Here is a 22,227-nt window from a genome sequence, read left to right as displayed (position 1 = left end):
TGTGCAGGGGTCAGCCGATCCATGATTCTTTCTCATCGATGTTTCTATCTCTCCCTCTCCCTTCCTCTCTGAAATCAATAAAAAGAATTTAAAAACGAAGTGAACATAAAATGAGATTAATAGTCATAGAATCTCGTTCTCAGTTGTTTCAAAAACGGAAAGTTAGCACATGCACGTAACGTGTTTTAAACGGTAGCCTGCGCATAGCTAGTGTTCTAAAATGTGAATTATTATTGTTAGGCCTGACCGATAATCAGTGGGGTACACCCCGACTATGGTGTTGGGGGGCCTTTGTCCTGGTTACTCAATACCAGACTCTTTCCAGCTCCTGTTCCCACCCACACCCCCTGCACTCGGTACCTGATTGGGATGGGGTAGAAGGGAGCACATTTGGGAAACGGGTGCAGAGTTGCCATGGTGATGATGGAGGAGGAGGGGTCGCCCAGCCACGTCTGGCCAGGGCCTGGGGGCAGAGGAAGGGTCTCTGCTTCTGCGAACTCACCTGTTACCTGCTGGGCCCTGTCCAGGGAGCGCTGCTTCACGATGCCTTGGTGCCGGGGCAGTTACGTAAGGCTCTGCTGGAGGGAGAAGGGCAGGAAGAGGGCTGGCATGGGGCTGGCCTCGGTCCTGGGCTCTGATTCTCATCCCGGCCGTCACCTGCTACCTGCGATCTCTTCGGGCCTCAGTTTCCTCGTCTGTGTGCGGTGGGGCCCCCATGCCGCGGGCTGGGCCTGTGTACCCTCCCTCCCCCCTGCCCAGGCGCGGCCCGCTGGCTCTGCAGCTCGCCCTCTCTCCCCCGCTCCGCAGTGGGCTGTGAGCAGGGCCCCCCGGACCCCGTGTACCTGCCGGCGGCCCTGGAGCTCCTGGACGCGCCCGAGCACTTCCGCGTGCAGCAGCTGGGCCGCTACCCGCCCGCCAACGCCTCGCTGGCCGCCCGCTCCGAGACCTTCTTGCTGCTGCAGCCCTGGCCCCGGGCCCAGCCGCTGCTCCGCGCCTCCTACCCGCCCTTCGCCACCCAGCAGGTGAGGGGCCGGGGCTCCCGGGCTGACGGCTCGGGCCTGCCCAGCCCCGTTTCCAGAGCGGGAGGCTGAGGCCCACGAGGCTCTCTCCTGCCGGGCTGGGCCTGGAGCCTGGCGTCCATCTCCCCACACCTCACTGCCCCCCACGCCGTGCTGAGCACCCCATTCTCCCTGCAGGTTGTCCCCCCCCGGCTCGCCGAGCCCCACCAAAGGCCGGTCCCGTGGGACGTGCGGGCCGTGTCGGTGGAAGCGGTGGCGACGCCCGCAGAGCCCCACGCCCGCGTGCTCTTCCACCTCAAAGGGCAGGACTGGCCGCCGGGGCCTGGCAGCCTGCCGTGTGCCCGGCTCCACGCCACGCACCCCGCGGGCACGGCTCACCGCGCCTGCCGCTTCCAGGTGAGCACTGGGCCCCGCCCGGGCTGGCCCTGCTGCTGTGCCTGTCCTGTCCTGGGGGGTCGGGGGGGGGGTGTCCCTAGGAGAAAGAGGGCTCGCCACTCCTGGGAAGTGGGGGGTCCCGGACCACCTGACTGCAGTCTTCTCTGCTGGCTTTCCCGGGACCCCGCGGAGGTTACCCAGGGTCCCTTACGCGGTCAGTCCAGTGTGTGTGATTTTGGACAAATAACTAACCTGGGACTCAGTCTCCTCCTCTGTAGAATGGGGCAGTAGTAACCCCAGCTTATGGGGGTGGGATAGAGACCGAGGGGGAGGAGTGCCAGGCCTGCGCAGAGCCCCCCCACCGCCCCGCACGGAGGGCGGGCATTGGGCCAGGGTGGCGGTCAGCACCGTGGCCCCGCTGTTGTGGCATCTACTCGGGAAGGGGCCCGGGTGGACTTGGGGATTCTGAGGAACCTGAGCTGCAGTCAGGGCGGCGGGGCCTGGGTAGGGAGGGGCATTCGGTTCGGCTCCCGTGGCCGCCTTCCGAGACCTCGCCCGGCCCCGTCCCTGGTTGGCCGTGTCACCGGGGAGCGTCTCTGGCCCACGCCGGCCTTGCGCGTCAGCTCGGGGCTCCTGACCCGCCCCCACGGCCGCCCTGTCCTTGCAGCCGTCCCTGGGCGCCTGCGTGGTGCAGCTGGAGTTCCCCGCCCACTGGTTCCGCCCGGGCCCCACGCGGGCCGCGCTGGCCTACACGCTGGAGCCCGCTGCCGAGAGCCCCGGGGGCTGCGGCCCTGGCGGGGAGGACCCCGGGGAGCGGGCCCTGCCGGTGGGCAGTGTGGAGCTGCGCCCGGCGGACCCCCCTCGGTACCAGGAGGTGCCCTTGGATGAGGCGGTGACTCTGCGGGTGCCCGATGTGCCCGTGTGGCCCGGCCAGCGCTTCAGTGCCAGCCTCCTGCTCCGCCACAACTTCACCGCCGGCGTCCTGACCCTGCGGTGAGTCCCGGGCCCGAGGCGGGAGCTCCCTGGGGTCCTCACTGGGGTCTCTGACTGAAAACCACCCCTCCAGGCCGAGCACCGTGATTGCCTGCAGTGGGCACAGCCTGGACTTGAAGTCAGAAGCAGGACGCTCTCCTCTCCTGGGTCCTGGGTCTAGTGGGGCGGACTCACAGGGCAGCTGGGAGGCTCCAGGGAGGGGACAGGAGAGGGCTTGGAAACTGGCAAGTGCAGTGCCTGGGGGTGGTGAATGCTCTGCCGCCTCAGGAGGGCTATTGGCCCCAACCTCGCTCATTTGCATGTTCTCCCGCTTGCCACCCTTCCCACAGGTCCCTCCTCTTTGCTCCGAGCCCACACGGCTCCGCAGAAAGAACCTCCCCTAAAAAGGCCCCCATCTCACCCAGTGACAAGGGCTGGCCGCCTGCTGCTGGCCTCTTCCCTATTTGGGTTTGTGTGTGCCTTTCCCTCTGTGTCTCCGAGCGCCTGTCCCGTCCCCATCTCCCACGTCCTCCTGTGCTCACTAGATCTTTCCTGGACGTAAACTACCCCCAGCCCCGTGTCTCCACTCTGGAGGGAGGAGCCAGGGGTCCCCAGGGCTGGGGAAGGAGCTGGATGGGCGTGAGCTGGGTGCATGCTCTGCTGAAGCGCAGAGTGTGGCGGTGGCTGGGGTGAGGGGGTGAGGAAGGGACCCTCATCCTGCCAGCGGGGGAGCTGCCTGAGGGACATGGCGTCTGAGTTGCTGGAGGTTGGAGGAGGAGCAGGTGGAGAAAGGAGGGGCGGGCGGAAGGGCCAGCCCCAGCCAAGGCGTGGAGGCATGGCCGGCGTTGTGTGTGTGGGAAGCAGTTGGGTGTAGGGAAAGCAGAGTGATGCAGAGCTGTCCCGGCTGGGGATGACATGAAACAGGCCCGGGAGGCCTGAATGCTGGGCTTGGCCGTGACCTGTGGCCAGTGGGGTCGTACGTGGCCCTGGGGGGGGAAGAGCTATGTGGCTGACCTGCCCCGCGGCTGCGTCCTTCCGGCTTGGAGACAGCGAGGAGGATAGTCAGGCCTGAACTCGGGGTGCCCGACGGGAGCTTAGCCCCTTCCTCCTGCCGGGCCGTCCACAGCACGGCACCCACCTTGACAAACGGCACCCGCTTGTCCTCCCCAGCATCAAGGCGAAGAAGGGGCTGCATGTGACGGCTGCCCGCCCGGCCCAGCCCACCCTCTGGGCTGCCAAGCTTGACCGCCTCAAGGGCTCCAAGCACCACACCACCCTCATCACCTGCCACCGAGCTGGGCCCACAGCCCCCGACGCCAGGTGGGTGGGTGGTTGGCTCCCTGGTGTGGGCAGTGGGGGCTGCGGGGCTGATGATGGGCTCCAGGGCACAGGCTGTGCTCTGCATTGTCTCCCCGTGTGAGCAGGTGAAGGAACAGACTCCTTCAAAGAAGCAGTGTTCGAAGATAGAGCAGCCATCTATCCATCCATTCATTCATTCATTCACCCATCCATTCATTCACCATTTATTCACTCATTCACTCATCCATCCATCCATCCATCCACCCACCCACTCATCTGTCCATCCACTCATCCATCTATCCATCCACTCATCCATCCATCCATCCATCCATCCATCCACCCACTCATCCATCCATCCACTCATCCATCCATCCACTCATCCATTCATCCACTCATCCATCCATCCATCCATCCACCCACTCATCCATTCACTCATTCATTCACTCATTCATTCATTCACCATTCATTCACTCATTCATCATCCATCCATTCACTCATCCTTTCATTCATCCATTCACTCACCCATTCATTCAGCTACTCTTTATCCACCCCCAGCCACGTGCCAAGTGCCAGTGAGTGTCTGTGAGTCTCATACTAGGTGATGCCCAGCCCCCCCAGTGACAGTCCTCACAGCCACCACCCCACCGCCCCCCAGCACCCGACGGGTCCCTTTGGAGGCTTTTACTATGCCCAAAGCCCAGCTGCACTTCTTAACATTTACACGCTTCTTCCTCATGCCCTGAGCCTGGGTCAAGGCCATGGGTTTTGAAGCTCCTGTTTGAATCCTGGTTTTGACACTTACTTGGGCAAACCAGTTCATCTCCCTGCCACCCCCCCCTCCCCCCCCACACACCAGAGCCTCAGTTTCCCCACGTGTAAAATGGGGATGATACTGCATCCCTTAGGGTTTATGAAAATGAAGTAAGATGCTATGTAGCCAACATTATGTGGCACCTAGCGGGCACTTGGTCAAAGGAAGCTGTGAGGGCTATTCAGGGGGTCGTGTGCCAGTTGTGTGGCTTGGAAGTGAATCTTCCTTTTTTAAATTTTAAAAAAATATATTTTAATGATTTTTTACAGAGAGGAAGGGAGAGGGATAGAGAGTTAGAAACATCGATGGGAGAGAAACATCCATCAGCTGCCTCCTGTACACCTACTGGGGATGTGCCCACAACCAAGGTACATGCCCTTGACTGGAATCGAACCTGGGACCCCCAGTTTGTAGGCTGACGCTCTATCCACTGAGCCAAACCAGTTAGGGCATGAATCTTCCTTCTTGATAGAAGTCAGGTGCTTTATGCCACCTGATGGCTATGGAAGGCGGAGGGTCCTGCAGGGGCCAGGACTGAGGAGAGCTTGGGCACTGGGCCAGGAAGCGTGGGTTTCATGCCAGCCCTGCCACTTTCCCCAAGTGACCTCAGGCAAGTGATGTAACCTCTGAACCTCGGTTTCCTCATCTGTAAAACGGGGCGATCACAGCCCCCCCTCTCAGTTTCTCCCTCCTCTGCCAGCAGCCCCGGCGAGCTGTCCGAGTTCCTGTGGGTGGACTTCCTGGTGGACAACGGCACCAGCGGGGGCCTGGCCGTCACGCGCCCCGTCACGTGGCAGCTGGAGTACGCAGGCCAGGCTCCGGAGGCAGAGAAGGACAAAATGGTGTGGGAGGTCCCGGTGTTGGAGCGGGACATACGCGCCCTTGTCCCGCTGGCCAAGGTGAGCGGTGCCCCCTCTGCCCAGCCAGGTGGGGGCCGCGTGGGGCAAAGAGCTGGGGGCTGAGCTCCTCCCGCACCCCCAGGCCGAGGAGCTGGTGAACACAGCACCGCTGACCGGAGTGCCCCGGCGGGTCCCCGTGCGCCTCGTCACCGTGGACAGCGGGGGCGCTCTGGAGGAGGTGACGGAGCACGTTGGCTGCGAGTCAGCCAATACCCAGGTCCTGCAGGTGAGTCCACGGTGTGTGCACAGCTTTCCTCCTTCCCCATCTCGGTCCCCACGAGACAGCTTCATGACCCCGGGAACCTCTTGGGGGTGCCAGCTTCACCTTATCTTGTTCCCACCACCTCTCCCCAGAGTCCCGTGGGAGATCAGTGACCCCCAACCCCCGCTCAGGCCCTGTCACGTTCATCGCTGTGCTGGCGAGTGAACTGCCATGGGCGGGGTCAGGGTGGGCTCTGGTACTCCCCGGCTTGGCCCACGCCCTGCCCTCCCACAGGTGTCCGAGGCCTGTGACGCCGTGTTTGTGACGGGCAAGGAGAGCCGGGGCGCCCGCGGGCTGCGGGTGGACTTCTGGTGGCGCCGGCTGCGGGCCTCCCTGCGGCTGACCGTGTGGGCCCCGCTGCTGCCCCTGCGCATCGAGCTGACGGACACCACGCTGGAGCAGGTCCGCGGCTGGAGGGTGCCCAGCCCGGCTGAAGGGTGCGTGGAGGCCTGGAGAAGCTGCTGGCCTTGGCGGAGTCGCTGGGGACACAGCCAGGGCTCAGGGACTGAGTTGGCCTGGGGTCTGAAAGACCGCTCAGTTGCTTGTGGCTCCTTCCCCCATCCAGGCCTTCATGGCCCAGCCCCCGCCCATCATTGCTGACTTCACACTCTCCTCCTTCCTCACCTTCCCACCCTGGGACGGTACAGACCCTTCTCCTATGTCATCTGACCCGTCACGTTGGGGGCGGTCTGCCCCTGCACGCCCCTCCCCTAGAAGGCAAACCCTGGAAGGTAGCTCACTGCTGTGTCCTCAGAGTCTAGATCAGTCAAGATGGAGGCTGCCCCACCAGAGGCCAAGGGTGCGTGGCCTCAGGAACCTGAGTCCCGGGACCCTGCAGAGAGGGACCCTGTTTCCGCCATGGAGGGGTCGCTCCTCCAAGTCCCAGTTAGAAAAAGGAGGGAGAGGGGGCGGGGAGAGCAGCTTGATGGATAGGTACAGGCGCCAATCAGGAATGGGGCCGGCTCTCAGCGCCTGCAGGTGGAGGCCTGGCCCAATAGGGCGTGCCCGTGGGCGGGGCTTTAAGAACGGGGCGGGACCTCGTTAAGGAGGCGGGGCCTGCACTGACGCCCCGCCCCTGGCCCCTCCCTCCCCTGCAGGGCGCCGGGGCCCGAGGCGGCGGCCGGGGAGGAGGCGGAGCGGCGGGCGCGGGGCTGCCGGCTGCAGTACCAGCGCGCCGGCGTGCGCTTCCTCGCGCCCTTCGCGGCCCACCCGCTGGACGGCGGCCGCCGCCTGGAGCACCTGCTCGGCCCCGACTGGCTGCTGGACGTGTCCCGCCTCGTGGCGCCTCACGCCCGCGTGCAGGACCCCCGCGTGGCCTCGCTGGAGGGCGGCCGAGTCCTGGTGGGCCTGGAGCCCGGGGTCACCGCCATCGAGGTGAGCGCTCCTCCGAGGAAGGCGCAGGGCCCCGGCATGTTCGCGGGTGGCTGGGGGGGTGCTCCTGGGGGGCCTGAGCCCAGCGGGATCGGGGTTGGAGGGGATGGATGGGTTGGGTGTGGGGGGACCAGGTCTGGAGGGAGGAGGGAACTGCCCCCCACGGGTAGGATTGGGGTGCAGGCATGTGTAGGGTCTGGTGTCAGAGCAGGGAGGGTGGGGAGCAGACACCGGAGCCCTTGGTGGGGTGCCGGGGTCGCAGAGGGCAGAGGCTGTCTGTAAGAGGACCCCACCGCCGGCCCCTCGTCGCCCCCAGGTGCGGTCCCCCCTGTCGGACTCCATCCTGGGGGAGCAGGCGCTGGCCGTGACGGATGACAAGGTCTCGGTGCTGGAGCTGCGGGTGCAGCCGGTCATGGGCCTGGGCCTGGCCCTGAGCCGGGGCACCGCCCACCCCGGGGAGGTCACCGCCACGTGCTGGGCGCAGGCAGCCGTTCCCGCCCCGAAGCAGGTGATGGCTGGGGGTCAGGGGCCACGGTCAGGCTCCCTGGGCGGGGGTTGATGATGGGGGAGTGGGAGGGACCTGGGTTTTTGGAATAAGGACTGACTGCCTGGGAGGCAGTGAGCTCTCCGTGGCCAGAGTGTGTCCGTGGGAGGTGGATTAGGCTCTAGCTGAGGACCCTCCCAGTGGCTCGGACCCGGGGGCCGAGTGGCTGACAGGTGATTGACGCCCGGCCCCTCTCTCCCCGTGTCTGTCCATCTGCCTGTCTGTCTCCTCTCTGGTCCCCCCCCTCCGTGTGGCCCGTCTCTGTGGGAGTATCGTGTGCATGCGTGCCTGCCCTCGCGTGTCTGCCCGTGTGTGCCCCGCAGGAGGTGGCCCTGTCCCTGTGGCTGTCCTTCTCCGACCACACCCTGGCCCCCGCCGAGCTCTACGCCCGCCAGGACCTGGGGCTCTCCGTCTCGGCCGAGGAGCCCAGCGCCGTCCTGCCGGCCGAGGGCCGGGGTGCCCTGCTTGGGGTGGTGGTGAGTGGGGCGGGCGCCGAGGCGCTGCCTCTGCACGTGTCTCTGCACCCGCCGGAGCCCTGCCGCCGGGGCCGCCACCGCGTGCCCCTGGCCTCGGGCGCCACGTGGCTCGGGCTGCCTCCGGCCCCCACCCCGGCCCCTGCCCTGCCGTCCAGCCCTGCCGGGAGCCCCCCGGCCACGGAGGCCAGTGTGGGTGGCGGAGGGCGGGCGGCGGGCAGTGTGGGGGGCGGCGGGGTTGTGAGGGGCAAGTTTGAGCGGACAGAAGAGGCCGGGCAGGAGGGGGAGGACGAGGCGGAGGCGGGGGAGGAGGAGGGGGAGGAGGAGGAGATGGTCCCCGCCCCTCGGCGGGTCACCAACCTAGAGCTGGGCATGTACGCGCTGCTGGGCATCTTCTGCCTGGCCATCCTCATCTTCCTGGTCAACGGGGTGGTCTTCGTGCTGCGCTACCAGCGCAAGGAGCCCCCCGACAGCGCCCCGGACCCCGCCTCCCCGCAGCCCCACAACTGGGTGTGGCTGGGCACCGACCAGGAGGACCTGAGCCGCCAGCTCGACCGGCAGCCCCCCGACCCCCTGGAGGGGCAGAGGGGGTGCCCCTGCGAGAGCGGGGCCGGGGAGGCCCTAACCCCGGCCCCCGCACCCCCCGCCGGCCCCCCCGGCCCCCCGGCCCCCGGCACCCCGGCTCGGAAAGAAGCCGGGGGGCGCCGGAAGCGCGTGGAGTTCGTGACGTTCGCGCCGGCGCCCCCGGCCCAGCCGCCCGAGGAGCCCGCGGGGGCGCCCGCCGTGCAGTCCATCCTGGTGGCGGGCGAGGAGGACATCCGCTGGGTGTGCGAGGACATGGGGCTGAAGGACCCCGAGGAGCTGCGCAGCTACATGGAGCGGATCCGGGGCAGCTCCTGACCCGGCTGCCCCGCCGTCCGGCTCGTCCCCCGGAGCTCGCTGACCGGGCCGCCGGCCCGTCTGTCACAGCCCGCCCAGCCTCTGCACTCCCGGCCTCTGTGGTCGCGGCCGGAGGAAGCGCTCAGCCCCTTATTTATGGGACGTCTGATGTGGGCACAGAATAAAGGAGGGGAGCCCGCAGGCTGCGCTGTCTGTCTGTGTCCGGGGAAGCAGCGGGTGGGGGTGTCAGCCCCGGTCCCTCCCGGGGCCGCTCTGGGCGTCAGGGCCGTGCTGCCCTCTCGTAGCGGCGGGAGATCCACACGAACAGCAGCGCGGCCGCCACCTGGATGCCGGCCAGCAGGAAGAAGTAGCGGTCCATCCGGCAGTTGTTGATGTTCCCTGGGGAGAGGGAGGCTGGCATTGGGGCGGGCGGCGTGGCCAGGGGGCGGGTGGGAAGGCCCTGGGCGGGTGGCCTCCCGCATCTGGCTGCCTGCTCTTTCCGGGGCTGAGAACAGTTCAGGGCATGCGGCCCCGCCACCGAGCGGCCGAGTTCCAGCGGCAGGAAGGCACCGGGAGGGCCCCCTCCCCGAGTTCCATGCTTCCCTTTGACAGTTGGGGAAACTGAGGCCCCAGGGGGGCAGGCCTTGCTGGGGTGGTTGGCCAACTTCAGCGAGAGCCCCGTTCTCTGAGCCCGGCCACCTCCTTCCCAAGCCGCCCTCCGCCCCCGCTCCCAGGGGGCCCACTCACCCTGGTCCTCCGGGCAGTGCAGCCAGCCCCTGGGCAGAGACAGCAGAGCCACCAGGCCGGAGCCCAGCAGCGAGCCCACCCCCGACAGGGAGAAGAAGATGCCCATGATGGCGCCCTGCATGGAGCGCGGGGCCTCCGAGTAGGCGAACTCCAGGCCTGCAGAGGAGAGAGGGCTGAGGGAGGTGGCCAGGCCCCGCCCACTGGACCCCCCCCCTAGCCGGCCCACCCTGGCTTTCCCTAGATGCCCAGCACAAACACCCCGAGGTCACTTCCACAGCACCCCCTGGGCTTGCTGTCCCCCCACCCCCATGCCACAGCGAATCCTGCCCGCCCCCGCCCCCTGCGCCTGCCGCTGAGTGGGCCCGCCCTGAGCGCTCAGCTCCCTGCCCCGCCTGGGGGAGGCAGACATAATGGCATTGTTACAGCTCTGCACCCTGTGCAGGATGGGTGACGGTGACCAGAGGGAGGGCCCGTGCCTCAGACGGGGCACTGGAGAGGGAGGGAGATGGCACTTAGGCTCACAATTGAAGGGGAAACACGAGTTCGCTTTCAATCTGAGGGAACAGCCGTGGGGACGTGCGGAAAGTCCAAATGGGAAGTGTCTTATTCACCTCAAATCCCTGTGAACCCCCACTGGGTGCACTCAGGGAAGGGCCCGGGTACCTGGGATGCTGGCAAACATCTCGCTGACGCCGATGAGCAGGTACTGAGGGGTCTGCCACCAGACGGACAGGGGTGCCGCATAGTACACGCTGTCCCCGATCTGCTGGGACACCGTCTGGTTGTGGTGGATGTATTCTAAACGCTTCATCTCCAGGAATCCTGGGTGAGAGAGACGGGGACTCCAGCCAGGCCCATCCAGGCCGCCTAGCCCCTGGGCCCTCGCTGCGTAGCCAGAGACTGACTGGGCAGCAGGCGGGGGAGAGAGGACTGGCCTAGGGGTGTGTGTGTATCAAGATTTGGGTTCCAACTCTTCCCCTTTTTGCCTTGGCCACTAGGAAGCTCAGAGCTAGGCTTGGCACTGAATCAGAGGGACAGCTCTTGTTCATCGAGAGCCCCTTGTGTTCGAGGCATTTAATACACATCCTAGCGAGTGAGGAAAGACAGATTTGGGTTAAACCACCCGCCCAGAGGCACACAGCTGATAAGACATCGGGCTGGATCTGAGCCTCCGGGTGCGGTTTCAAAGCTGGCCCACTTTCCGGGGTATCACGTGTCTCCCCTCCCACAGTCTCCTTCCCCTTCGCGGCTCAGGAGGCAGCGTGTGGAGTTGGTTCCCGTTTTGGCCACCGACTAGGGTGTAACCGGGCCAGTCCCTTCACCTGGCGGACAGCCAGCTCCCCGACGCAGCTGGCAGGGCTGGGGGCCCGTGTGGCTGCGAGGGCCAGACAGGACCAAGTGCTCCAAGCACATGGCTCGCAGGAACCCATTCTGTTCATGGATCGCTCTGGCTCCCCCGTGTGAGCCCGGCAGGGGCCGGCGCTCTGCGGACTCCCTGTCCTGACCTGCACATGCTCCCGCGCGGCCGCACCCCAGGCAGAGCCTGCCCCCCCCTCCCCCCTTCCCCGCTCCGGAAGCTCAGAGGCTCTGAGACACCTGGAGGTCGTTAGGTGACCAGTGGCGCCAGCATGGAAGGCTGCCTTACCGGAGCCTTTTGAATAAGAGGCTTCAAATTCTTTTGAAATGGAAGAAGGAAGAGAATAAAGAAATACTTTAAAAAAAACACGCTCCCCGGTGCTGCTAAGAGGCTGCACGTCTGGAAAACCCACCGTGTGATCAGCGCCCAGTGCAGCGCGCAGCTGTGAGCGAGAAAGGGGAGGTCCGTGCCCCTGGGAAGATCTGCTTCCTCTCCTATCGCTTCCTCGGGTGTCGAACGAGGGGGTGCCGGGCGCCCGCCCTCTGCGCGGGGACCTCGGTGGGGGGACACCTGGCCCGGCCCGGCTTCAGCATCAGCCACAGCGAGCGGGCAGCGCCCCGCCCCGCCCAGGCCACCGCCCTCGCCCTCCCTGCCCACAGGCTGCGCACCTGCCACAAGCACCGAGGCAAAGCTGAAGCACATGCCCAGCGCCATCTTCTGCAGGGCCGAGGGCAGCAGCTGGCGCCGCAGCAGCCAGGGGTCCAGCAGGCGGTCCTTCACGGGCACCAGGACCAGCAGCACCACCACGTTGGCCAGGAGGAGCCAGGCCTCCGGGATCTGGGCACGAGGGAGCCAAGAGAGGCAGCTGGCAGGCCGAGACCAGGACCCCAGACCAACCCATTTCCAGCGCCCCTACCCGCCCCCTGCTCCGGGAGGCACACTCCTCATCTGTGTAACTAGGGGTGGGGTTGGGTCACGGTGACAAACAGGTTCCTCTAACTTCTACCCATTGGTAGCAGCTGCCTGCAAGTTACCAGCTCAGTATAAAGAATGCCAGGATTGATTAGTGATGTCTGCCACCTGCAACATTCACAGCTCAGCATAAAGAACGTGAGGATTGCCGAAACCAGTTTGGCTCAGTGGATAGAGCATCAGCCTGTGGACTGAAGGGTCCCAGGTTCAGTTCCGATCAAGGGCACATACATTGGTTGCGGGCACATTCTCAGTGGGAGGTGTGCAGGAGGCAGCTGTTCGATGTTTCTCTCTCATCGATGTTTCTAGCTCTCTATCCCTCTCCCTTCCTCTCTATAAGAAAGCAATAAAAAATATAAAAAAAAAGAATGTGAGGATTGATTAGTGATGTCTGGCACAAGCAGCCAATGGGATAGGGTGGCTGATATGCCATTCCCCTGCCAGCTCTGCAGGCCTTTCGTTTTTGGTCTGAGATGCCACGGGCTGGTTAGGAAAATCCTAGTGACAGGCAGGGTCCCGGGAGGGAGAGGAGGAGCTGAGGGGGGACGAACAGGGCAGTGAGCCGGCTCAGAGCAGCGGGGGGGGGGGGGGGGGGGGGGTTTGCCGGGGGGTTGGGGGGGCGTTGCACTGGTCTGAATTCTTTGGAGCAGTGGGGCATCCTGGCAGGCTGGCCGGATGGTGGCACAATCCGCCCACCTTCCAGGTGCCTTTCCCGTGCCCCGAGGGCACCCTGCCGTGGGGCGAGGGGAGTGCAGAGGCCCATTCACTTCCTCCTCTTTAGGGGGAGCCCGGCCTGGCCTGCCCCGGGCAGCACCCACCATGCCCTCACCTTGTAGCCGCTGGCCGGGGCTCCCAGCGCCGCCGAGCTGTTGCTCGGGTAGTTTGGGAAAATGTTCGGGATGTGGAGGTGAAGACCTTGGAGGACATACGTGGATTGCATCTGCGAGAGAGACAGAGGTGGAGCTGGCTGTTTCACCCAGCTGGACTCCCGGCTTCGGGGCAGGCACGGCAGCTGGCAGGGCGCCAGGCAGGGTCCCACCGGCCGCGGGGACAGCGACCTCCGCCCGCCTGTGCCTCAGGAGCAGGCTTGGCCCGGGCGCCGTGAGGGCGGCTCCTTCGCAAAGCGGAACATACACGTGCTCACGCACACACCTGCCATCTTTGCCGTGTGGCGAGCGAGAGGCAGAGGCCAGTGTCCTCTGAGCAGCTGATTTAGGGAGACCCTCCCCCCGCAGCCCCTCTCATGGTCTGGGGTGGGACTCGGGGGTCTGTATTTTTTATTTATCTATTTTTTGGGGGTCTGTATATTTTGTTTATTTTTATTTCTTGGGGGGGTCTGTGTTTTTTATTTATGTTTTTTTGGGGAGTCTGTATATTTTTTTTTATTTTTTATTTTTGGGGGGTCTGTATATTTTGTTTATTTTTATTTCTTGGGGGGGTCTGTATTTTTTTAAAAACCCTGTGGGGACACTGAGGCGCAGCCAGGAAGGAACCACACTCTGCACTGAGCTCGCCCCTCGCTGGCTGTGGGGTCTGGGCCTCCGACGCCAAGTCCGGGGAAGCTGACAGCGAGCCCTCAGCCTCTGTCCGAGCTCTCATTCGCCAGAAGGATGGTCTCCGGGCGCCTCCTGTCTCCCCCGGAGGAGGGGGCTGGCTGAGGACCCACGTCCGCTGCTCACTCCGCTGCCCCGGGCTTCTCCGGTGAGGGGGACTGCGAGGGGCCTGGGAGCCGTCCCCAGAGCCAGGGCCGTGCTCACCTGGAAGTACACCATCCAGTAGGGCACCAGGGTCACCATGACGGGCAGGAGCTTCACCAGCCCCCGGAAATTGGCGATGTCCTGCTCGGGGGAGGCGCCGGGCTGGGGCGGCCTCTGCTCAGGGTCTCTGTGGGCAGCGGACAAGGAGGGGGTGTCATGCCTGCACCGTGGTCCCGGCTTCCCCTCCTAACTTATCCCCCCTCCCCCCCCCCGCCCCGTCCTCGGTGACCTCAGCCCCCCTCCGGCGCCACCCACTCTGCTCCACCATTAGTGCGTCACCAGCCCCGAGGCGGCCCGGCCCCTGGAGATCGGTCCCCGTAAAGGGCTGCCAGGACATGTTGCAGCCGGGCCAGGACATGCCGGGACCAGCAGGGCGATTCTCCATGCTCGATCGACCCTCCGCCAGAGCCCCCTCACCTGGCAGAGTGTGGGCGCCACAGCCGGGGGCAGCAGTGCTGGAGAGCGAGCCTGAGCATGGAGGACACCTGGCTGCCCTCGGGGGGCTTGGTGACGAAGACGGGGGTGGCGAAGAGGAAGACGAAGAAGGCCAGGCCCACGCAGCCCACCGGGAGGCTGTACCCCAGCAGGAAGCCCACGTTCTGCTGCACGAAGGCCACCACCAGCAGCGCCAGCACGGCGCCCACATTGATGCTCCAGTAGAACCAGTTAAAGAAGCAGCGGCTGGCGTGGCGGCCAAGTCCCAGCACCTGCCGGGCGGGGGTGAGAGGGTGAGGGCCCCTGAGGGCCGGGGCACCCGCTGCAGCTCCATCCCTGGGCCCGCACACCCTCTCCCTGAGTGTGCGGGTGGCAGCCGGTTACTGCTGCCGCACAGCGCCCAGAGCAGATGTCCCTCTGCCACCTGCTCCTCTCTGGGCGACACCCCTTTGTCAATGGCTGAGCACCCCACACTAGCACCCACTTTATACCCAGAAAAAAATGCCAACCTAGCCCTCAGTCTGCCCACGTGCTGAAGCGTGATACACGCGTGTTACTGCGGGGCGGGCAGGGGGCTCCCGAGCGTCCCCCTCGCCGCTGGCGGTGGCAGAGTTTTCACGGTGGCCCGTCCTCTCTCGCCCCCGCTGGTCCGTGCCCAGCCGGACGGGGCGGCACCTCAGGGAGGCAGACACAGCTGCCAGGTGGGAGGGAGTGGAAATGAGGCCCCCAGCCGTGCGGAGGGCTGCGACTCTTCAGCCAGGATTCGAATCGATCCCACAGTCAGGCCCAGGCCCCCGGGCTGCGGGCCGGGTCCCCGCACTGGCGCCCCCGCCCGCCCAGACCCTGGTCCCAGATGCCTGCTCAGCAGGTCTGGGCACGGCCTGGGCACCTCCATTTCTCAGAGCAGTGAGGCCCGGAGGCCTCCCTCTGGATAAACGGTTCTGTTCGCTGTTAACCCCTCACCGGCTCAGGGACCCCCACCTCCGACGCCGCTGCTCTCCTGTCAGGCTTTGCTGTCTGCAGCCGCATGGGGGGGGGGCGGAGGGGGAGGGGAGAGAGGGGGGAGGCAGAGGGGAAGGGGAGAGAAGGGAGAATGGAGGAGGGAGAAGGGAGGAAGGAGAAGGAGGGAGGGGAGATGAAGAGGGGTAAGGGAGGAGGGAGGAGGGAGAAAGGAGAGGTGAGGGAAGGAAGAGGGAGGAGGGCGGAGGGAGGGGGGAAGGAGGATGGGGAAGGAGAGGAGGAGAGGGGAGGGAGGGAAACAGGATGGCTGAGGCCCTCTGGAGGCTGACGAGGGAAGTGCACAGGTTAGCCACACCTGGGGGTCTGGGAAGCCAATGAGAATTAAGGGAAGAGGAGTTCCTGTCGACGGGCTCAGAAAAGGCCAGGGCTGCTCTGGGGGCACCGAGTCCCCTCGTCAGAGGGTCCGCCAGGCTGATGGGCGCGCCCTGGCAAGGCCCTGGGGACGGCTGCTGCGGGATGGGGTGCCGCTGGATGTGGGATTCCCTGAGAGAGGCCCCTTCGATGGCAGACGTGCAGCTGAAGGCGGTGGAGAGGGGCAGCAGGACCAGCCGTCAGCGCCGTGCCGGGTTAAACCCGGGACCATCGGCCGAGTCTTTGCCGGGCGGCGGCGTCACATTCTGCCTGCGTCCTGCGTCTGCGTTCGCTCGTGAACGCCCGTGGCTGTTCCAGTCGAGCTCCACGTTATTTAAATCATCGCCCAACACCCCGCTGAGCTGAGCGATTAAAACACGGCCACACGGAGGGCACCTCGCATCCGGGGAGCCAGTCTGACCCGGGTCTCCTCGCCCGCTCAGCCCAGAGGCCCAGGGAAGGCTCGGAGCGGAGGCACCTGCCCGAGGGCCTGGCGAGTGAGTGGCAGCGCTGGGGTCGCACCAGCTGGCCTGCTCCACCTCGGGCACAGCTGGCGGGAGGGCCCTGACCCCCAGACCCTGCGCCACAGGAAGGCGGGGTGCACGGGAGGCCTGGGGTCCACCACCCCGCCCGCTCCTGGGCCTGCCCTCTCTGTGACCTGTTCAGGGCGATGAATGTCCGGAGACCTCACTGTCCCCATCTGTGAAATGGGCACAACAGCACCACCTGCTGCCTGGCTGGTCAAGAGGGTGAGCTGAGCCGAAACACCGAGAGGCACCGAGAGAAAGACGGACAACTGCGGGCTAAGGACCACTGTCGGGGTGCGCTCCCCTCACCCCAGTTCTTTCAAACAAGGAAACTGGGCCCGGATTGGGGAAGTGGTTTGTTTGCTGGAGGTCTCCCCGGGAGCCAGGCCTCCCGACTCCTGGGTCTCTGCCCAGGCCCCGGCGTTCCCTCCCGTTGCCTGCCCCCCCCCCCCCCCCCCGTACCCCCTGCGGCCACTCACCTGGTCGGCCCCGAAGGAGGTGAGGTTGCTGCGGACGGAGCTGGCGGCCAGGGCGAGCAGCAGCAGGCACACGTACAGGGTGGGCGCGCAGTACGGGGCGGGCACGGGGCGCGGGCAGCCGGGCGCGGGGCAGGCGGGCGTGACGGGCGCCTGGGGCACCTCCCCGCAGAAGGAGCGGCGGCCGTCGGGCAGGGCGGTGGTGGCCAGCAGGCCGCCGGCCGCCAGGTAGAGCAGCAGGCTGAGCGCCGCGGCGCGGAAGCGGCCCAGGTACACGTCGGCCAGCCAGCCGCCCACGGGCGCCAGCAGGTAGGAGGCGCCCAGGAAGACCAGCGCCGCCCGGGACGCCTGCTCGCCGGCCCACAGGAGGCTGCTGTTGAGGTAGAGCACCAGGTTGCCCGCCACGCCGAAGAAGGCCGCCCGCTCCAGCGCCTGCACCAGCAGCACCGCGCCCGCCGCCGCCCGCCGTCTCCCGGGCCTCGGCCCGCCCGCCAGCAGCGCCCGGCGCTCCCCGTGCCCCCGCGGCTCCCCGGGCATCCTGCTGCCTTCCCTCCCTCCCCCGCCGGCCCCCCTGATCTCTCCCTGGCTGCTCACTCCCCCACCTGCACCCTCCGCCTCTCCCCTCTCCCTGTCTTCTCTCTCCGCCTCTGCTACCCTGGATGCCCTCTCCCCTCTCCTCCCCTCCCCCCAGTCTTCCTTCTCGCTCCCCTTCCTCCCGTCCTCCCACCTCCCCTTTCTCCTCCTCAGTGGGTCTCCCCTCTCGGCTGCCCTTCTCAGCTGTGCCCCGTCCCTTGGGACTGACGCCTGGCCCCCCTCTGGGGAGGGCCTTCCCCCAGGGCCCCCTCTGCCGTCCCCTCAGCTGCCTCGACCTCCCCCCCGGCCTCTGTCCAGCTTCTGCGCCTGAGGTCCCGTCCCCTCGCGCTCCTTCCCCTTCCCCGAGGTGGCGGTGCGTCACGCGGTCTGCGGGCGGGCGTCAGGAGAAGTGAAAGCCTGGGTCCGGGGCCCGGGGCCGCCAGCTTTCTAAAAATTTCCCTCTGGCCCTGCCTGCCCCGCCCCCCAGCCTGGAGGACGGCTGCCCATTTTCAGTTTCAGTTTCCCGGCCTCACTCCAGCGCATCCTCTCAACCGCCGTCCCTGTCCCGTCCCTGCCCCGTCCCTGCCCTGTCCCTGCCCCGGCTAGAATGAGGGACCGAGCGGCCCTGGGCCCGGGGTCCCACCCCCCACTCTGCGAACTGGCCGGTGAGGGGGGAGGAGGAGGGTTGTGGGAAGTGAACTAGGGGAACCCTTCGCCGCCCCGAGGGACAGGGAAGCTCTCAAAATGCAGTTCCGATTGTGCAAGTGCCCGGCCAGGAAGGAAGTCGCCAACCCCAGGACCAGGGTGACACCATCGGTGCCCACAGATGGGCTGAGATTGAATTGAGAGGGGCCGGACCTCAGACGGAATCAGAACCAGGCCTCACACTGCCCTGCTCCAAGCCTGCATTGCCCCCCGGGGTCAGAGCCAGCCCTCCCCCGTCAACACCCCCCACCCCCCGAGACTGACCGCTGCCCTCCTCCAGCCTCCCTGCAGCCCTGGCCCCCCATGTCCAGCCACACTGCCTTCTCTCTGCCACCCCCGCCCCCCGAGACTGACCGCTGCCCTCCTCCAGCCTCCCTGCAGCCCTGGCCCCCCACGTCCAGCCACACTGCCTTCTCTCTGCCCTGTCCCCAACGGGCTGTGCTGCTTCCTGCCTCAGGGCCTTTGCACGGTGGCTGCTGCTCTGTATTTAGGTTTCAGCTGAGACGCCTGGTTTTCAGAGACTCCCCCCCACACACACACACACCGTCCCCATCCTAAGCAGCTCTGGATGGATTCTGGCACCTTCTCTCTGCCCAGGCTCCAGGGCGCACAGGGGTCCTCCAGTGGCTGGCTTCCTTCCTCCCAGCAGGGCAGACCCACGTTCTGTGGGGTCTTGTCACACGTTTCTCTTTGGGACTTTATCTTTTTAGAGCAGTTTTCCATTTACACCAACACTGAGAGGAAGACACCGAGATTTCCCACGCACCCCTGCGCCCACACGCGCTCAGCCTCCCCCTGTCAGCGTCCCTCCCCGGGGGTGCAGCTTCTTCTCCCGTCATCCCTCACCACAGCACGCCTGATGCGGGCATTGGACAGAGGTGTGGTGACCGTATCCATGGTAACGTCATCCCGGCACCTCCACCGCCCGTGACCCTCTGCTCTGCTGGTCTCTCCCACCCTGACCCCCGTCGCCCAGCCTCCCCCGTCCCCACCGCAGCCCCCGCCCGTCCACCGTCTCGCTGGCTCTGCCTTTTTGGGAGCGGCTCCAGTGGAGTCCTTCCAGAGACCTCCTTCCCGCGAGGCCCTGTGCATCCCGCGTCCTCCACGTCTTCCTGGCCTGAGAGCTCATTTCTTTCTTTCTTTTTTAAAGCATATTTTTATGGATTTCACAGAGGAAGGGAGGAGGGAGAGAGAGATAGAAACATTGATGAGAGAGAATCATGGATCGGCTGCCTCCTGCACGCCCCCCCAACTGGGGAATCGAGCCCACAACCCAAGCAGGTGCCCTTGAGCGGAATCGAACCCGGGACCCTTCAGTCTGCAGGCCGACGCTCTGACCACTGAACCACACCAGCCAGGGCTGTTACCCTTTTAGAGCGGGTAAGAAGCCCCTGCAGGGTCAGGAGTCATGCAGGTGACCGAGAGGGCAGGGCTGTCCGGAGCCTCTGGGTCGGCTGCTGCCGACAGGGACTGGGCTCTGGGGGAGGGGGGCAGGCCGGCCCCCAGCTCGCCCACCGGTCCAGCCCCCCCGATGTGGCCCCTCTTTGGAGGAGGCTCGGGGTGGCCAGGGCGTGGTGACAGAGCGCACATCACATCGGACACGGCTGTGCTCCCTGCCACTCCGGGACCCGGGCCTGGCCAATGGGAGCTCAGCGGCTGCGGGAGGGAAAGCCCGGAGGACAGCGTGGGCAGCAGAGGAAAGCACCCGGGGAGGGGAGCAGGGCGTCCGCCTTCCGGCCAGCCGCGGGCCCCGAGCTGTGCGGGAGAGGAAGCAGCATCCTGAAGGGAGACGTGGCTGCGCCCAGGCCCGCTGGGACGCGGATGGCCGGTGTGGGGGCCGGAGAGCGGGAGGGGCGGGGAGGCCCTGACCACAGCCCACAGACACCGGCCCAGACTGCGTTGGCCACACGGCGTGAAGTGCGTGTTCTTGTTTTTAATTAAAAGACACACGTGTACAGAGGGACAGCAGGTCCGCGGGTTCCGTCGGAGACCCGCTCCTTCGGCCGACGTAATGCTATTTCCCCATCGTCAGAACACCCTCCACAGTACCTCCGTCCCTCACACGGGGCAGACACAGCAGGAATGAAGTGACACAGTGAAAAAAACTTAAAAGAAAGATAATTCCTGACCTTTACTGTGGCAAATAAATAGTAAAAAACATACAGCACATACGTACAGACGTGGAAATGACGGAAGTTTTTTATTTATTTATAAATAAATGGGAGATGGCGACGTAACCACAAAACAACTTATGTCGGGTCTGACATAACCCGAGGACGGCCTGTGTATGTATTTACTGATTGCGGAGAGGAAGGGAGAGGGGGAGAGAGCTAGAAACATCAGTGATGAGAGAGGATCACAGATCCGCTGCCTCCTGCACGCCCCGCGATGGGGATCAATCCCGCAACCCGGGCCTGTGCCCTGACCGGGAATCGAACCCTGACCTCCTGCTACAGAGCCACACCACCCGGGCTGTTTTTTAATAATGATCTCCTTGTAAGTTCAGACACAGTCACATAAAAATCTAGATTTCTGGCTGCTCTTGAACTTGGGAGGGGGCACGGGGGCCGCCAGGTGCTGTTTCTTAGTCACATCCCTGCCCCATCGCCCCGGCCATGCGGTCACCGTTGGCCTGGAACATGCACAGACTCCTGGCCATTCCACCAGGGGCGGCTCCCTCGGTGCGGCCCCCGTGGTGCGGCCGAGCTGTGTCCCAGGCCCCCCAAGGCCCGCCTCACACCATCGGGGTTTCTCTCACACCGGCCCCCTCTCCCCCCCGCACCTGTTGGGGTCCTGGCCTGGGAACAGGTGGAAACCACAACGGGGAGCCGCCCGGATGGAAGCATCACGGCCCCGGCGCCAGGAGGACGGCGCCCTGGCCGCTCCGGGCGGCTGCGCGGGCCCACCCCCGGCTTTCTGCGCGGGGCCTCCAGACCCACCGGGAGGGACCAGCAGGCCGTGGCTGGGCAGCAGTGGCGGGCCGGAGCAAGCTGGGGGTTTCAGGATGAGTCACACGGTTGGGGGCCGCCCGGACCACAGCGTAACAGTGGTTGCCAAGGCGATGAGATGACGGTGTCGTGGTTCCTCTCCCTGGCTTTCCAGGTTCCTTTAATGTGGCTGAGGCGCCCGTGACCACACGAAGGTCAAGTGTGGTGGCGGCTATTGCTGCTGGACTCCGGCCCCGGTGAGGGCTGGGTTCAGCGGGGACGATGCTTAAGGGCCCCGCGGGGAGCGGCCAGGCCGGGGGGAGGCCCTGGACGCCCACCCGTGGGCGAAGGGGAGTGACCGCGCGTCCGGCGGTCCGATCTCCAGAGCCCCCGGAGGAAGAGCAGCGCCAGATGCCGGGGTCAGCGCGGGGACGCCGTGGCCCTCCCCTCGGGACCGCCGTGCTCACCTGCGGTCCAGGCCTTCTCATCACGACACCGAAGGAAGACGAACCTGCCTGGCACAAAGCAGCGGCGGTGAGATGCAGGGCCTGAGCCGAGGGGGCGCGCTGGCACAGACTGCCGGAAGCCATCGCCGTGCGAACAGGAGAGCCACTGGCCCGTTTCTCACTAACGTGGGAGTCGCAGACCTCCCATGCCGGCCCCGAGGATCCCATGGAACGAGACGAGAGCCCTGTGGCGCCTGGTCTGTTTTTGTTCCTCCGTTTGTGTTTCTCCACGGACACCCTCGGCGCCGGCTTTGCTTGGCTTCCAAGCAGTCAGGCCGATGGACGGGGCTGCTTGAGGCGCTCTCGTCGGGTCCCCAGGGTGCTCTCCGCACAGCGCCTGCTCCGCGTACCCTGTGCCCTCCGCCCGCGCCCGACGCCCCCTCCACCTGCCCGAACCCGCCCGTCCTGCTGTGGTCCCGCCTCTGCTGCCACTTCTGTTCCTCTCCCGCCTTCGTCTCCTGCGTCAGAGCGGCTCTCCCGCATCCCCTTTTACCGATCTGCTGGTTTAACATGCCCTGCACTCCACACAGTCCATTGACAGCCACTGATCGTGCTCCCGCCCAATAAGACCCTCCGTACCCACCACTCCTCTCAGTGGGCTTGTTATGGTTTCCTGGTTGTTGTTGTTGTTGTTGTTCTTCTTCTTCTTAATATATTTTATCGATGTTTTTACAGAGAGGAAGAGAGAGGGATAGAGAGTTAGAAACATGGATGAGAGAGAAACACCGATCAGCTGCCTCCTGGTCTGGGTTTCATGGTGTTTGTCCGGGACGCGAGGCCTCGTCCGGTCACACGGAAGCGCCTGCCCCGCTGGGCCAGAGAGCCTCGGGGTCGCTCGGCTTCTGCTCTCCGAGACGCCTTCGGATCTGCGCTCTCCTGTCGTCTTTGGTCTCTGATAACGTCCGCACTGTCTTCCCACATCAGCGGTGCGTTTCTACATGTGCCTTACATGTCTCTGCCCAGCTTGTTT

At 65.4% G+C, this 22,227-nt stretch overlaps 2 protein-coding genes across 3 annotated transcripts in view; one reads left to right on the top strand and one right to left on the bottom strand.

Moving 5' to 3' along the window:
* The window catches only part of TMEM132A (transmembrane protein 132A), a 43,983-nt gene that overhangs the window by 1,756 nt on the left and 20,000 nt on the right, over positions 1 to 22,227 (top strand). Inside the window, exons 2-11 of one of the 2 annotated variants that reach the window (XM_045577981.1) lie at positions 808 to 1,022; positions 1,197 to 1,415; positions 2,062 to 2,387; positions 3,537 to 3,686; positions 5,177 to 5,375; positions 5,458 to 5,601; positions 5,872 to 6,074; positions 6,735 to 7,011; positions 7,325 to 7,516; positions 7,876 to 8,926. In XM_045577981.1, coding sequence (XP_045433937.1) covers positions 808 to 1,022; positions 1,197 to 1,415; positions 2,062 to 2,387; positions 3,537 to 3,686; positions 5,177 to 5,375; positions 5,458 to 5,601; positions 5,872 to 6,074; positions 6,735 to 7,011; positions 7,325 to 7,516; positions 7,876 to 8,925 — 2,975 coding nt within the window. In that variant the 3' untranslated portion in view covers position 8,926. Of the gene's footprint in view, positions 1 to 807; positions 1,023 to 1,196; positions 1,416 to 2,061; positions 2,388 to 3,536; positions 3,687 to 5,176; positions 5,376 to 5,457; positions 5,602 to 5,871; positions 6,075 to 6,734; positions 7,012 to 7,324; positions 7,517 to 7,875; positions 9,038 to 22,227 lie in introns of those variants that run through there. The other variant, XM_036428479.2, reaches the window with a different exon arrangement.
* Positions 9,147 to 17,083, bottom strand: SLC15A3 (solute carrier family 15 member 3). Its single transcript, XM_036427377.2, has 8 exons — positions 16,550 to 17,083; positions 14,155 to 14,444; positions 13,738 to 13,864; positions 12,810 to 12,920; positions 11,677 to 11,845; positions 10,315 to 10,473; positions 9,652 to 9,807; positions 9,147 to 9,303 (listed from the first exon to the last, which is right to left on the bottom strand). The coding sequence occupies exons 1-8, from the start codon at positions 17,081 to 17,083 to the stop codon at positions 9,185 to 9,187; spliced, it is 1,665 nt and encodes a 554-aa protein (XP_036283270.1). The 3' UTR covers positions 9,147 to 9,184.

This window comes from Pipistrellus kuhlii, unplaced genomic scaffold, assembly GCF_014108245.1.
Source record: "Pipistrellus kuhlii isolate mPipKuh1 unplaced genomic scaffold, mPipKuh1.p scaffold_m20_p_9, whole genome shotgun sequence".
Taxonomy (NCBI): domain Eukaryota; kingdom Metazoa; phylum Chordata; class Mammalia; order Chiroptera; family Vespertilionidae; genus Pipistrellus; species Pipistrellus kuhlii.
The sequence above is the reverse complement of the archived record's forward strand: the minus strand, read 5'-3'. Positions and strand labels throughout refer to the sequence as shown.